Source organism: Diabrotica undecimpunctata, chromosome 8 (assembly GCF_040954645.1).
Source record: "Diabrotica undecimpunctata isolate CICGRU chromosome 8, icDiaUnde3, whole genome shotgun sequence".
Classification (NCBI taxonomy): Eukaryota; Metazoa; Arthropoda; class Insecta; order Coleoptera; family Chrysomelidae; genus Diabrotica; species Diabrotica undecimpunctata.
Genome location: NC_092810.1, coordinates 105,551,875 through 105,569,246, shown reverse-complemented (window position 1 = coordinate 105,569,246; position 17,372 = coordinate 105,551,875). Strand labels below are relative to the sequence as shown.

General features: G+C 39.2%; 1 protein-coding gene across 2 annotated transcripts in view; it reads right to left on the bottom strand.

The window, feature by feature from the left end:
- Window positions 1–2,286: 2,286 nt before the first annotated feature.
- Window positions 2,287–17,372, bottom strand: part of LOC140447814 (WD repeat, SAM and U-box domain-containing protein 1-like) — a 156,832-nt gene continuing 141,746 nt past the window's right edge. For both annotated transcript variants that reach the window (XM_072540687.1, XM_072540688.1), the window contains exon 13: window positions 2,287–9,938. In XM_072540687.1, the coding sequence (XP_072396788.1) occupies window positions 9,622–9,938 (317 nt within the window). In that variant the 3' untranslated portion in view covers window positions 2,287–9,621. The remainder of the gene's footprint in view (window positions 9,939–17,372) is intronic.

Here is a 17,372-nt window from a genome sequence, read left to right as displayed (position 1 = left end):
AAACAAAAAAGCCACAAATTACAATGTTCTACAATTCGACAAAAGGTGGGGTCGATACGTTTGATCAACTCTGTCATTTGAAGACAGTTGCTCGAAAGACGAGAATATGGCCTTTAAGGATTCTGTATGGAATGTTAGATGCGGCTGGAATCAATTCTTTTGTGTTACATCAATTTCAAACATTGCCGAATTGTAACGCCCGTTCTATTTTTCTCAAAAACTTAGCTGATTCTTCGGTGTAAGATTATATGAAGCAAAGAGTAGAAAATAACCGACTACCAAGAAAGTTAAGACAATCTCTGAGACAATACCTTGGATATCCTGACGAACTACCACCCCAAGAGCCACAAAAGCGTTCACGTCGTTGTGATTTTTGTCCAAGATCTCGTGACCGTAAAGGACGCCATATTTGTATTCATTGTGGAAAAAATATATGTGCAGAACATCAATTTAGCACTTGTGAAATATATAAATCTTAATCTTGATTTAAATATTTTGTATTGGTCAGATTTGTTTATCACGACATTTTTACTACTAAAAAATGGTTATCTTTATTTTGTTGTTTATTTGTTAATCATACTCTTATTTCGGTATTTATTGTAGAAACATTAAACTGTCATATAATAAACTATTTAAAAATGAAATAGTAACATATATTTTTTTATAATATATATTATCATCATCATTCTAAGCACATTCTTCCGATTATCGTGCAGCCTCACTTACATAGTCAATAATCAATCTTCATTTCTGCTCACGATTGTCAAATATTCGCTTTTCTGTGCCGTGTTGTACCGATTTGTTTCCTTATGTCATAGTCTCATCTTAAAGTTAGACGTTTTCTTGGTCTCTTGTGCCTTTTGGGTACCACAGTGTTATTTTGGTGGACCACCTATTGTTAGTTCTTCTTGCTAAATTCTATTCATTTTAGATCTCTCTTTATACCTAGCATGCCTAGCTATATATGTATATATGTTTCTACATGTTTTGAATGAAACAAATTAAATTATTAATACATATATTGCGCTTAAAAAGGTATTGCCCCGGGGCCCATATCTCTATATCCCCATAACATCTTCTCTTCTTCTCATGGCGCCGTCTCCTTTCGAAGGTTGGCGATCCAAATGGCAATTATAGTTTTGGAAACTGCTGCACGAAAGATTTCTGCGGATGAGCGGTCGAACCATCTCCTCAGGTCTTTCAGCCACGAGTTCTGGCGTCTTCCTACTGATCTTTTGCTCTGTACTTTTCTTTCCAGTATAACTTGAAGTAATTCGTATCTTTCGCCTCTCAACACATGACATATATCTACCTCTGACATTGCTACCTCGTAGCCCAAACACTGATTTTAGTATACACATTTTATTTTATATTTTATGCGAGCCACAATTCATACAGCGTGCTCTTCCAGCGAGATATAAGTTCTATTCGTTAAAACCAGAACAAAGGATACACCACCGAAGAATATGAATACGACAGCCTACAAGGTCCAAATCTGAGGACTGAAGAAAGTCCGATGGTGCTAGTCAGACCGCTATTTTCATAGCTAATCCCCCGCGATGACATGCTGCGCAGCTTTTCTTGATACAAGGAAGAATTGTTTTCGATTTGGAATCAAAAGAATTTTAATTTTAACTAATGTTTGTATTTTAAGAACGATTTCCGAAGTGGAAATTGAAACGTCAATAAACGTATTTTAACCTTTAATTGTGGCTTAAAAGTTTTTAAACTAGAACTAAACTAGAATTTTAAAATTTTTGTAAATCGATTCCTATTGTGTCATGTTTGATATTTCTGTCAGGTCCTTTTAATTTTGATGTATACCTAGATGTAATATTTTTAGAAAAAACTTACCATGAAGCAAAAACTTGTTGAGCAAAATGGTATAAATATTATTAAAATTTTTTAAAAATATTCAAAATGGATTTATAAATTTTCAGAACGTTTTTAGTACTATCGGACAGATGACCCTCAAATTACATAATTAAAGTAAATCTTATAATTATTATGACGCTATGTCAATGATAAAGCATTACATTTTTGAGGGAACATACAAATTCCCAGCTCGAAAAATGGACATACTCCAACGAGTGGTAACAACCAAAATTGGTTGGTTGCTACCAAATATGCCAAAAATTTGTAATTAATTTTATAGTATTTTACTCAAGAAATTTTTACTTCATAGTAAGTTTTTTAAAACTATGGTATAGAGCCAGCCACTGGAATTTTCCCTTTAAAAATTTTATAATTTTTAGCTTAGGTAAATAAAAAAATAATAGTTCCTTATATTTTATTTAAAAATATCGTTAATAAGTTATTTTCAGTAAGAAAAAATTTCATAAGAAATAGACCCCATTTCATCATATCACACAAGAAAGTTAATTATTTATGTGCACGTACCACACAAAGTCTTTTTAAATACTTTGGTCAAAATAGATTTTTTTTATTGTCTCATTTAACTTATGTAAACGCTTACAAATAGATATGTGAAATATTATTATATTATTCATTAATCTAAATAAATAAATTTTATGTTTTCGTTTCATTAAAAATAGGCAAAATAGATTATTTCGTTTGGTTTAATAATAAACACCAACAAAACTAAGTACCTACCGAGCATAAAATTATGACATTTGAATTTATTTTAGAAATTATTATTCTGTTTTAACTATTTTCGGTTGTAACATAGTTTACTAATGGATTTCTTGAAAAAAAAATTGTTGTCGTTGTTTCGACAAGCGTTTGAGATAAAAAGGGTCCCTTAGGCTAATTCCTAAAAACCGTTATCAGCACAGTTTTTGTTTCTATGGTTTTAACGTCAATTGTAAATTGTTTGTGTATTGTTATCACTGTCAGTGTATTGCACTGAGCATAAATTCTGTTGTGGCGGCAAGAATTGTGGCGGCGTTAGAAGATGGACACGGTCAGCGCGAAACTGCGAGAAACGTTGGTGTAAGTCTCTCGAGTGTGCAGCGAGTATGGCAACAGTATGAACCGACCGTATGGTTCAGGTCGAGGCAGGATTACAACAGCTAGAGATGACCACTTTGTCGTTTCTAGTGCTTTGAGAAACCGAACGGTCACGGCAGTTTCTCTTCGAAATCATCTGCAAGAAGTGAGAAATGTAAACATAAGTGAATGGACAGTTAGGAGACGACTTCATGCTGCTGGTTTATCTTCTCGAACTAGAGTAACTGGACCGCCGCTTTCCCGTGAACACCGAATTGCCAGATTGAATTTTGCACGAGAACACTTGGCTTGGACAATGCAGGATTGGAGTCGTGTATTGTTTTCCGATGAATCGAGATTCTGTCTTACGGGCTCAGACAAACATGTAAGAGTGTGGCGACGTCCAGGCGAGAGATATGCTCAAGCATGTGTTGCCGAGCGTCTTCCATTTGGTGAAGGGTCAGTTATGGCATGGGGAGGCATATCGTTTGATGCTTGCACGGAGTTAGTCTTTATCGAGAATGGGACATTGACAGCGCATAGGTAACTGACACAGATTCTGGAAGATCATGTTTAACCGTTTATGGTTATTCTTGGATACGACGCAACATTTATGCATGATAATGCACGGCCCCACACTGCTAGGATAGTTACTGAGTATCTTGACGAGGTTCAAATCACACGATTTGTTTGGCCTGCTCACAGTCCAGATATCAATCCCATACAACATGTTTGGGATGAGATGAAGAGACGTTTACGGAGTCATGTTCCGGCCCCCAGAAATTCGAGAGAGCTTCGCGAACTTTTAGTACAAGAATGGAATAATCTTCCGCAGAATCTGATCCAAAATCGGATCCAAAGCATGCCTCGTCGTTTGCAAGCTGTTATCACTGCCAGACGAGGGAATACTCGCTACTGAAGTTCTTAAAATTTCTTTTTTTCAACAAAAAGCACATCAAATTAAAATTGTCCCTTTTCAATATTTAGTATATCAAAGGAAAATTCTTTATTTCCATTATTTATAATAAACTTTAAACGACAAAAACGTTGTTTTCTTTAAACAATCCGTTAGTAAACTATGTTACAACCGAAAATAGTTAAAACAGAATAATAATTTCTAAAATAAATTCAAATTACGGGGTGACCCTAATTTTATGCTCGGTAGTGTATATGAAAATAAGCACGCCACCACAAATCCTACGACCACGTGTTATAGAAAAGGACGTCATCGAAGCAGTGAACGAATTTGTATACTTGAGGGCGCTCTTTAACACTGCAAATAATGCTACCGCAAAGATAAACCGCAGAATTTGCACGGCCAACAGATGATATTTTGGACTCAATCTCCTCCTTAAATCCACAATTATATCAAAAAATATAAAAATAAACTCTACACAACAATAATACTAATCATAGTCCTATCATATGATTCAGAGACCTGGACTCTGAACAAAAAATAATGAAAACATTTGTTAATATGTTTCGACAGAAAAGTACTAAGGTGAATTTATGGAGCAGTGAATGACGATGGAGCGTGGAGAGGACGATACAAGTTCGAACTTTGAATATTATTGGATATTGAATATACCATATGTTTATCATAAAACATATTAAGATAGGACGTCTAAGGTGAATAGGGCATGTAATGCGGATGAAATAAAATGAGCTAGAAAAACACTCATTTATAGACCCATTGATCAGAGAAGAAGAGGAAGACCCAGAACATCGATGAAGACATGAGAATACGTGCTTGGCGGAGAAATGCGATGGATATGGACGACTGGAGAGAAATTCTTGAGGAGGCCAGGACCCACGCAGGGTTGTAAAGCTAGAATGATGATGATGAAAGGTTAATTTGTTAGATGAAATATTAGATTAGGTTAGGTCAAAACCTCATTCTCCTCAGTCCTAATCCCTTATAGGGATGTGGTGACACCATGATCTTTTTATGATTTCCTTTGCCATCCCCTCCCTTCTTGTCTCTCATCGGCTTTATGTAACCCTCAATTAATCAATATTTTTGTTTGATGGTTTGTAGATGTGTCTGTAATCTGTTGTAACTGTTTAAGCAATCCATCTTTTACTTTTCGCTGTTATAGATTTAGACTGATGCAGATCTCTCCATTTCCATATATTCAAAAATATTTACATTCTTTGGAAAAAGAAGAAGTTAAGGGCAATCACTAACCCGATAGACTGATACAGTCGGAAAGGTATTAAGTATTGGAGATTACATTATATATTGGAAGGAAAAGTATCATTACTTACATTTGTTCGATGTTCAAACCAGGATATTTTTAACATGCGGCGGTATACCGTCATCTAAAAATCCTCCTATTTTATTTTTATCTTCTTTTTTCAGGGGCACCTTTGGAATTCTATGTGGTTATGGGAAAAAAGAGCCTTAATTTTTTATGCATCATTATGATCGAGTTTTTTCCAATGTTTACCAGTTTCGTCATAGCTGTTCTAGCAATAGAAAGCTTTCTACTTATCTCTGGGTCGCATCCTCCTTCAATTGTTTTAAGAGATTCTAGATATAACAAACTACTTACTACTTCGAGCCCCTAAGTTCTTTAATATGTCGAAGAATGTATTTGCTGTAGATTAAACAGAATAAGAAAGATTATGCAACCTGACAGCGCCTTCTGTTCTGAAATTATAGAATTTATTTTTACTGTGCCTTTATTATTTTCAAATATACGTCTTGTGAGCTGAATTAAGTGGTGAGGTATCTTCAACTGCACTAGTATTAACCATAGACGCTACCATTTTAGATACCATAGATTAGAATACGATGGACGAAATAAAATAAAGAGAACAATGCATTGTATGACAATAGAACAATGAAACTATTCATAGTAAATTATGTAAGATTGTCGTTAGAAAAACTATGATGTACGGTACTGAATCTTGATTAGCTAAAAAGAAAAATCAACGAATTCGTATTTTACAAATGGAAGTAGGTACTTAATTATATGAGTACAGTAACAAAAATGATAAAATTGGTAATACATTTATCATGGTAAGTCCATTAATCAACAAATCTTTTAATTATTATTGCTTAAATTTGTATATTCCTTTGATTTGCCTACCTTTCTAATCTTCCAGTTGTTTTATATTGTTTCTTTTTATTGTTAATATCTATTACATGTACTTTTCTAATGATAAAACGAATGTCCTTTACTATTCGATAACTTTGTTAGTGAAACTTGAAGTAAATTGGTTTTCATTTTGTAGTTAGGTATACAGGTATGCCCATTATTTCACACATTTTTTTTTTCACAGTTTTAGAGTTTTTTCTGGGAATATTTTGAACAAACAGCGGATGTAGGACAACAGCTTTTAATACTTTTATTCGTATTTAGGGAATTCATATATCGGTCTCTCCTTAAGGTTCAATATATTATATAAAATTTACTAAAATAATAATAATATTATAAGTTGAGAATACAGCGTAAAACTATTGGCTGACAGCAGGAAAGATGTTTCATGAAACAGAGGGGTTGTTTCTACTTGCCATTAAGGATCAGGTTATTCCAACCAAAAATTGCCTCAAATATATTGATAAAGACCCTAAACTCGAAAACGACAATTGCCAATATGGATCTCAAGCCAAAGAAACCACGCAACATTTTACCGGGAGCTACCAAGCATTTGTCGGAACTGATTATAAAAAACGTCTTGACTGAGAATGAAATATTATTCTTCAAGAACTAGCCAACAAACTAGGACTTCTCCAGACTGTTACAGAATACTTGAAAACGACAACTACAAACTATACTGGGACTCAATATGCTCACAAATCAACCAGTAGTACATAATAGACAGGGTCTTATTCTAGTGAATAAACTAGACAAACAAGACTAATTGATATAGCGATACGAAACAACAACAATCTGCATATTAAAAACAACTTAAAAATCGCCAAGTACAGAGATCTTGAGATAAAATAAGAAGAAAATAGAGAATGAAAAAAATCCAGACGAAACTTATTATTTCCTCTACCACTGGGGTCATTCCGAAGAATCTTAAAGAAAACATAAACAGCTGGGTCTTCGTGAACTTCCTTATAAGACCACGCAGGAAGCTATTTTACTTTCGCCGTCCAGATGCATACGTAACTTTTGGCAAATACTCCGGTGTACCATATCACCTAGGATCTGATCACACGGAAAGAGTCTTACCAAAGCTCAATTAAGAGTAAACTTTCTCCTTAGCGAGAGTGTAAGCTATATGACTAAATCTGTGCTAAATACGCTAAATATTCCTTCCACTGTGTTTCTGTCTAGCAATGAACACTCTTACTCATCTCACTTATTGACTGGCCTCTACTGACTCAGATTTTAGAATTAAACATAACAATACTGTATAAAATATATAAACATATCCTAAAATATAATGTCAGAGACCTTCACGTCTAAAACGACAAATGCTGATTTCGACGTTAAGAATAAGAAAGCTATCTTAGACAGATAAATTTGATGAGGTGACTTTTGGCCTATTTCTCTGCGACATTATCAGATCTTTTATGGTCCTCTAGCCCTTGATTACATTTTATATACTGACCCTTTTTAAAATTCTAATAAATTAGATACTGAACCTTCCATGTAGCTATTTGCCCGTAGTTTTTCTTCGCTTAATGAAAAGAAACGTTTGCCAGGCTATCACATTGACATAAAATATGCTCTTTCGTTTCTTCTTTTAGGTGACAGAATCTACATAGGTCCTCCTGCCAATCCTATCAGTTTCAACTGCCTATTCAGCTAAGAGTATCCTATTAGCACACCTACTACAGCTTTGACTGTTTTCCTGTCTTTGCTTATTAGGTCTGCCTTCAGTTTCGCCTATCTTTGTCAGTGCGAATTCGTCCATTATTTCATAGATTTCTGAGCTATCCTCTTTCTTTGAAGCCATTGAATGCCAACAAATGGCATTGATTAGCCTTGTTTGACCATTACATCTACTTTGTCATGCTACTAACCTTGCAACGGTCTCTTAGTTTATTTAACGCACCAACACAATCCCATACTACCCTAAAATTGACCTCCACCACGCAGTGATGGATTGTGGTTATTTTTGCCTGGAAATTGTGACATCCTTAAATAGACTTACCGGGAAATGTGTCGCTAGCTTTGTCCCTACTAGGTCGGCTCCTACACCCTCCGATATTATTGAGCCATCAGTATACCAGGATGCTTCCGCTTATATGGGTGGACCGTTTTTTCAGTTTTCTCTGCCTGGTATATTAATTTTGAATTTATTGTCAAAGCTATATCTCATAGCTATTGCATCGATGGGTTGCCCCATTACCATATCTGCTTTTAACTCCTCCATAAGTTTTAATCGTCAGCACTATGCGCCTGGCTTATGTATTAATCTGTAGATCACTGATCCAGTTCAGCTATGTTTAAAGATATTTCATGAAGTAGTAATAGATTTAGCTGGACTTCCAACGCCGCTGTAGGAGTTTTTCTATGGTCCCCGTAATACACAAACATGCTAGCCTTTATGTATTACATGCTTTATTGCTCCCACTTGCTACGTATTTGTCCAGTAAGTCACAGACCTATAGATAATCGTTGGTCTAATAATCCGTGCGTATAACCATAGGGTCATTTTGGGTTTGAAGGACATAGTAGATTTCTGTGTAGTAATCAGTCTTTGAGTATTCCATGTAAGCTCACGTACCCCTAGGCATTTTGTTTCTGTTTAAATGAAATCTCTGTTAATCACAGCCCGGGGATTTTAGGCCTCACGATGCTGTTTGTCTAATGGTAAGAAAGCTATCTTACTATTAGACGTTTATCTGACTATAAAGAATAAAATATCGCAGTGGGAAAGATTCTTTACAAACAATTAGAAACAAACCAGGACGACTTCTATAAACCCACCATCTCTCTTAATATGAATACATCCCTGACAGAATGCTTAGAGATGACAACCACAGGCAATACTGGAACTGCATTGTGCTGAAAGACCAACCAGTGGCACACCATAGACCAGATCTCTTACTAGTTAATAAGTTAACTAGACAAACAACGATAATTGATGTGACGATACCTAACAGCAAGAATCTGGGTGTTTAGTATAACAAAAAGACGCTACATAAAGAGATCTTAAGACACAAATGAGGAGAAAGAAAACACTCAGGCGATACCTATTATTCCTCTTACTACCATAGTTATTTCGAAAAACTTCCTAGAACACATGTCTATAAGACCATGCAAAAAGCGGTACTGCCCTCAATATCCAGATGGGTAAAAACATTTTTTAAATATACTCCAGCATATCAGTTCACCTAGGGCCCAATAACACAGAATAAAATCCACCAGAGCTCAATCATTGTGATACCATGAGCATTTATGATGAATTTTCCGCTTAGAATAAATGAACTAATCAATGATGATAATTTGGTAATATATTCAATTATGTGATGTACCCCTAAAGGGTCTTTTTAGAATATATACCTTTTATAAAGGAATTTTTTTAAATAGAAATTTTTGCGATTCATGGTATACAGCCAACTACAGGAATTTCATTTTCCTTGTGCACCTTCAATATTATATTATTAGTTTCTTACTCTGCCTGTTTTTTTTTTAAACAATAAAAAAATGTGTTTTTAATATTAAAACTTAAAAGTAGAGAAAACTTAACTAAAATAATTAAAAACTAAACATCTTCTGCTTCATTCATATCAAGAAATTCATATATTTCATTGCGTAATTTTATATTTCTGGTCACATCTGTATTGCTTAATACTTCATTGGTCATCGGACTGGTGTACTTTCCTGACATAAACCACTCGGTTATAGCGTTTTTTTCGTATGTAAAACCGTCGCTACACATGACTGGCTCACTCATTATTTCGTGAGTGATCGGACATAAAAACTCATCTGGAATGTCGAGAGTGTTAGCTGCTTCCAATTTTATTTCTCGGTTTTTTAACCAACGAATTTCTTTCTGGAATTTTTCTTGCTCACTTTCATCTAAAATTAATATAATTCAGTTTAGTTATGAGGTTACATAATTGAAGAAAAGTTATTGAAGAGGTAGGACTTAAGGTAAGCAGGTCAAAAATGGAGTATATGTGTTCAAAAGAAACAGGAATGATTGGGGATATTATAGGGTTCCAAAATTAACATTCTCAGAAAAATTCAGCTTGTTCGTATTATTTTTAGAGGTACAGTGGCATTTTTGTCTATGATGACTGGAACTTAAATAAATTAATTAATTTATAACATAACTAAAGCATCTTCGGCATTTAATAATGCGGTTTTTATATGGTTTCATCTAAGTTACGTCAGAATAAAAATAGAAAACTAGAAAAAAAATAAGAACATTGCTTTATTGGAAGCCAAGGAAATACATTTTTTAACGTATATCGATTTTGATATTGGAAATTCAGTTTACTTTAACCTAATTTTTTTAGCTAAAGACCTAGAAGTACCAATCTTTTAGAATGGAGAACAATCTAATTAATTCCAAAAATGAGATAACCTGTTTTCATATAAATAACAATCTGCCTGAGAGCAATCTTAATGTTTACTTTGATACCATCTAAATACTAGTATAAAAGAGGATAGGTAAAGGTAATTATAAGCTTGTTAAGATAAGGTCTTAAGGAGATGATCTTTAGGACAAGATCTTTTTGTTGCGTTTATAGACTAGCTTTCGACAAAGTTAAACATAAAATTCTCATGGAATGTTTAAAAAGAAAAGGAGTCGACAAAAATGACATAAACATAGTGAGAAATCTCTATTGGAACCAACAGGCTGTGGTAACATTAGATGGAAATAGCACGGATGCGCAACAGATAATAGAGGAGTGAGACAGGTCTGTGTACTTTCACCATTTCTATTTAATATATATTCCGAAGAGTTATTTACGCAAGCACTTGAAAACTGTACAGAAGGGATGAAAATAAATGGTAAAAATATAAATAACATCCGTTATGCTGACGATACAGTCATTATCGCTGAAAGTGAGACAGACCTGCAGACGTTACTAAACACAATTTGTGATACTGGGGAACATAAAGAAAACAAAAACCATGGTTATCAGTAAGAAGGGCAAAGTCATTACAAGGATCCAGATAAAAAATGATCAATATCCAAGATATTGAGCAAGTGGACAAAATAAAATACTTAGGAGTCTGGATTACGGAAGATCTGCATCCGAAATCAGAAATTCGCTTAATAATAGAGCTGTGGCCTGTTTGCGGGAAGCAAAGTAGTCGGGGCACACTTTAAACTGTTTTATTGATTTATTAGCAATAAACTACATACTAAAAACAAGTAAGAAAACTAAGAGTTCTTTTCGTTGTCACCTCGTCGTGTGATCGTGTTCTGACAGCCATCAGCTGGTCTCATCTCCTCTTCTTTTCTCCGTCGACGTTCCCTCACTCCAATAGCACAGTCAACCCATGTGTGGCTGGAGGTTAACTGTCGATCTGCCACAGGGCTCCCCTCCAGTGAGGAACCTGCTGGTTTCGAACGGCTATGTTGACTTGTGTTGCTCATCAGACGGTTGGCATATGCATGTTCTTCCTGCACCTGTTGGGCCGCTGGAATATATGCTGGTTTGAGTCGGTCCATGGAAATTCGCTGAGGAACATTTTGGACATCCACAGTTACAAACTTATCACTTCGTTCTAACACTCTAAACGGGCCGGTATAGGGAGGTGTAAGAGGAGGCTTCACTTTATCGGTTCGCACAAACACATGACTCGTAGTCTGTAGATCCGGATGGACAAAGGCAGTGCGGGCTGAGTGGTTGCTCGTCGGTACAGGACGCAATGCTCCCATGGTCTCACGTAGTCGTTGGACAAAACTATGCTCGTCGGGTGTAACAGCACTAGGGACAAGCAGCTGTCCAGGGAGACTCACTGGGGTACCATACACTAACTCGGAGGCTGTACATGCAATGTCTTGTTTGAAAGTGTTTCGAAGGCTTAGCATGACCAGAGGTAGGGCTTCAACCCACGATACTGTGTCCGCGGCGATGAGAGCAGCCTTGAGCGTTCGGTGGAAACGTTCAATACATCCGTTTGATTGTGGGTGGTAGGCAGTGGTTTTAATATGTTGTACACCTAGCAATCCATTGAGCTGGCGAAACAACTGGCTCTCAAATTGCCTACCTCGGTCCGTTGTTATGGTTGCTGGCACGCCAAACCGGGATATCCATCCCTCAAGGAGCTTCTGCGCGACGACTTCGGTTGTAATCTCCGAGATAGGTATGGCCTCTGGCCATCTTGTGAAACGGTCGATGATTGTGAGCAGGTATCGAAAGTTCTGATTTGCTGGAAGTGGGCCAACGATGTCGACATGTATGTGTGCGAATCGATCGTCTGGCATTCCTAGAGGTGTCACAGGTGTAACAGTGTGACGTCCGATTTTGGCACGTTGACATTGGATGCACTCTCGTGACCACTGCTTGACTTGGCGATTCATGTTATGCCACACAAAACGTTCAGCAATCATTCGTAATGTAGCAGCATGCCCTGGGTGGGACTGCGTGTGGAACTTCAGGAAAACATCTCTTTGGAACACAGCTGGCACATAAACTCGTATACGACCATCTTGGACTGAACAATAAATAGGCCGCTGGCTATCTGGTAGAACTATGCGTTGAAGTTGTAAGGAACTGGCAGGATCGTTCAGGGTCTGTTGAAGACCCTCATCTGTAGCCTGAGCTTCGGATAGCCGGTCATAGTCAATAGTAATGGGTGTTGTGATAGCGTCTACTTCAGGTCGTGAGAGACAATCGGCAACGATATTGGCTGCGCCCTGTATATGTCGAATATCGGTCGAGAATTGGCCAATAAATTCTAGTTGACGTATCTGTCGTGGAGACTGCCGCTCATGTCGCTGTTGGAAGGCAAAAGTTAAAGGCTTGTGATCAGTATAAATGGTAAATGGCATACCCTCAAGAAAATGGCGGAAGTGATGTATGCCACTGAATATGGCAAGCAACTCTCGGTCATAAGTGCTGTAGTTTCGCTCCGTCTTAGAAAGCTTTCGAGAGAAGAAAGCGATGGGCTGTAGGTGTTCACCTATAAGCTGTTGCAAAACACCGCCGATGGCAGCATCTGAGGCATCAACTGACATGTTCAATTGGGCATTTGGTGCTGGAAAGACCAATTCAGTCGACGCGGCCAAGAGTTCTTTTACCTTGGTGAAAGCTGCTGCAGCTGCTGGTGTTAATGTTAGTTCTTGCTGCTTTTTCTTTTGCTGAGACAATAACTCCGTTAGTGGCATTAGCTCATTGGCAGCATTAGGTAACCAACGTCTGTAGAAATTGAACATACCCATAAATCGTCGTAGCTGTCGATAGGTCGTAGGTTGTGGAAACTTACGAATCGCGCTAACTTTAGCCGGTAATGGACGAACGCCAGTTGGGGATACCGTGGCACCCAGGAAGTTTACTTCACGTTTACGGAATTTTGATTTATCCTTGTTTATTTGGAGTCCATTTGCTTCCAGAATCCGAAGTACTGATGCCAGGTGTTGCTCATGCTCAGTCTCAGTCTCCGAGGCAACCAAGATATCGTCAATGTATACATACACATATGAGCATTCTCGAAAAAGGTGATCGAGGTATCTCTGGAACGTCTGGGCAGCATTTCGCAAACCGAACGGCATTCGGAGGAACTCGTACAGCCCAAAGGGGGTTATTACAGCCGTCTTTTGGACATCCTTCGGGTGAACTGGAATTTGGTAAAAAGCACGTACCAAGTCGATGCAAGAGAAAATTTTCTTACCATGTAGCTGGTTAGCAAAATCCTGGATGTGCGGTATAGGGTAGCGATCTGGTTTCGTCATGGCATTTAAACGGCGGAAGTCTCCACAGGCACGCCATCGTCCATTGGACTTCTGAACTAAGTGAAGCGGACTGGCCCAAGATGACTTTGATGGTCGGATAATGCCTGCCTGCATCAGCTCGTTGAATTCTGCTCGTGCAGCTTGAAGACGGTCTGGTGGAAGTCTTCGTGGTTTAGAGAAAACTGGTGTACCTCGAGTCTCAATATAGTGCTGGACTCTTTCAGTATCCTCTGGTATAGCAACAGTTGGACGATCATAGGGATGAGCAGTGGATAAGCCTACTTCTGGCACCCTAACACGACGAGACACACAGGTAATACTGCTTGACATACTTGGACTTACTAGTCGTTTGTTTCTCATGTCTACACTAATGCCATGGTACGTCAGAAAATCGGCTCCTAGTATGGGTGTGGTGACATCTGCGACTACAAATGTCCATGTTACAGGTTGGCCTAGACCAAGGTTTAGTGTGAGCTGTTTCTGACCATATGTTTGGATGCACGATCCGGTGGCAGAATACAGGCGTACAGTGCTGGGCTGAGTCGCAGTGCAGATTTTACGTGGAAGCACACTTAGCACTAAACCTTGGTCTAGGCCAACCTGTAACATGGACATTTGTAGTCGCAGATGTCACCACACCCATACTAGGAGCCGATTTTCTGACGTACCATGGCATTAGTGTAGACATGAGAAACAAACGACTAGTAAGTCCAAGTATGTCAAGCAGTATTACCTGTGTGTCTCGTCGTGTTAGGGTGCCAGAAGTAGGCTTATCCACTGCTCATCCCTATGATCGTCCAACTGTTGCTATACCAGAGGATACTGAAAGAGTCCAGCACTATATTGAGACTCGAGGTACACCAGTTTTCTCTAAACCACGAAGACTTCCACCAGACCGTCTTCAAGCTGCACGAGCAGAATTCAACGAGCTGATGCAGGCAGGCATTATCCGACCATCAAAGTCATCTTGGGCCAGTCCGCTTCACTTAGTTCAGAAGTCCAATGGACGATGGCGTGCCTGTGGAGACTTCCGCCGTTTAAATGCCATGACGAAACCAGATCGCTACCCTATACCGCACATCCAGGATTTTGCTAACCAGCTACATGGTAAGAAAATTTTCTCTTGCATCGACTTGGTACGTGCTTTTTACCAAATTCCAGTTCACCCGAAGGATGTCCAAAAGACGGCTGTAATAACCCCCTTTGGGCTGTACGAGTTCCTCCGAATGCCGTTCGGTTTGCGAAATGCTGCCCAGACGTTCCAGAGATACCTCGATCACCTTTTTCGAGAATGCTCATATGTGTATGTATACATTGACGATATCTTGGTTGCCTCGGAGACTGAGACTGAGCATGAGCAACACCTGGCATCAGTACTTCGGATTCTGGAAGCAAATGGACTCCAAATAAACAAGGATAAATCAAAATTCCGTAAACGTGAAGTAAACTTCCTGGGTGCCACGGTATCCCCAACTGGCGTTCGTCCATTACCGGCTAAAGTTAGCGCGATTCGTAAGTTTCCACAACCTACGACCTATCGACAGCTACGACGATTTATGGGTATGTTCAATTTCTACAGACGTTGGTTACCTAATGCTGCCAATGAGCTAATGCCACTAACGGAGTTATTGTCTCAGCAAAAGAAAAAGCAGCAAGAACTAACATTAACACCAGCAGCTGCAGCAGCTTTCACCAAGGTAAAAGAACTCTTGGCCGCGTCGACTGAATTGGTCTTTCCAGCACCAAATGCCCAATTGAACATGTCAGTTGATGCCTCAGATGCTGCCATCGGCGGTGTTTTGCAACAGCTTATAGGTGAACACCTACAGCCCATCGCTTTCTTCTCTCGAAAGCTTTCTAAGACGGAGCGAAACTACAGCACTTATGACCGAGAGTTGCTTGCCATATTCAGTGGCATACATCACTTCCGCCATTTTCTTGAGGGTATGCCATTTACCATTTATACTGATCACAAGCCTTTAACTTTTGCCTTCCAACAGCGACATGAGCGGCAGTCTCCACGACAGATACGTCAACTAGAATTTATTGGCCAATTCTCGACCGATATTCGACATATACAGGGCGCAGCCAATATCGTTGCCGATTGTCTCTCACGACCTGAAGTAGACGCTATCACAACACCCATTACTATTGACTATGACCGGCTATCCGAAGCTCAGGCTACAGATGAGGGTCTTCAACAGACCCTGAACGATCCTGCCAGTTCCTTACAACTTCAACGCATAGTTCTACCAGATAGCCAGCGGCCTATTTATTGTTCAGTCCAAGATGGTCGTATACGAGTTTATGTGCCAGCTGTGTTCCAAAGAGATGTTTTCCTGAAGTTCCACACGCAGTCCCACCCAGGGCATGCTGCTACATTACGAATGATTGCTGAACGTTTTGTGTGGCATAACATGAATCGCCAAGTCAAGCAGTGGTCACGAGAGTGCATCCAATGTCAACGTGCCAAAATCGGACGTCACACTGTTACACCTGTGACACCTCTAGGAATGCCAGACGATCGATTCGCACACATACATGTCGACATCGTTGGCCCACTTCCAGCAAATCAGAACTTTCGATACCTGCTCACAATCATCGACCGTTTCACAAGATGGCCAGAGGCCATACCTATCTCGGAGATTACAACCGAAGTCGTCGCGCAGAAGCTCCTTGAGGGATGGATATCCCGGTTTGGCGTGCCAGCAACCATAACAACGGACCGAGGTAGGCAATTTGAGAGCCAGTTGTTTCGCCAGCTCAATGGATTGCTAGGTGTACAACATATTAAAACCACTGCCTACCACCCACAATCAAACGGATGTATTGAACGTTTCCACCGAACGCTCAAGGCTGCTCTCATCGCCGCGGACACAGTATCGTGGGTTGAAGCCCTACCTCTGGTCATGCTAAGCCTTCGAAACACTTTCAAACAAGACATTGCATGTACAGCCTCCGAGTTAGTGTATGGTACCCCAGTGAGTCTCCCTGGACAGCTGCTTGTCCCTAGTGCTGTTACACCCGACGAGCATAGTTTTGTCCAACGACTACGTGAGACCATGGGAGCATTGCGTCCTGTACCGACGAGCAACCACTCAGCCCGCACTGCCTTTGTCCATCCGGATCTACAGACTACGAGTCATGTGTTTGTGCGAACCGATAAAGTGAAGCCTCCTCTTACACCTCCCTATACCGGCCCGTTTAGAGTGTTAGAACGAAGTGATAAGTTTGTAACTGTGGATGTCCAAAATGTTCCTCAGCGAATTTCCATGGACCGACTCAAACCAGCATATATTCCAGCGGCCCAACAGGTGCAGGAAGAACATGCATATGCCAACCGTCTGATGAGCAACACAAGTCAACATAGCCGTTCGAAACCAGCAGGTTCCTCACTGGAGGGGAGCCCTGTGGCAGATCGACAGTTAACCTCCAGCCACACATGGGTTGACTGTGCTATTGGAGTGAGGGAACGTCGACGGAGAAAAGAAGAGGAGATGAGACCAGCTGATGGCTGTCAGAACACGATCACACGACGAGGTGACAACGAAAAGAACTCTTAGTTTTCTTACTTGTTTTTAGTATGTAGTTTATTGCTA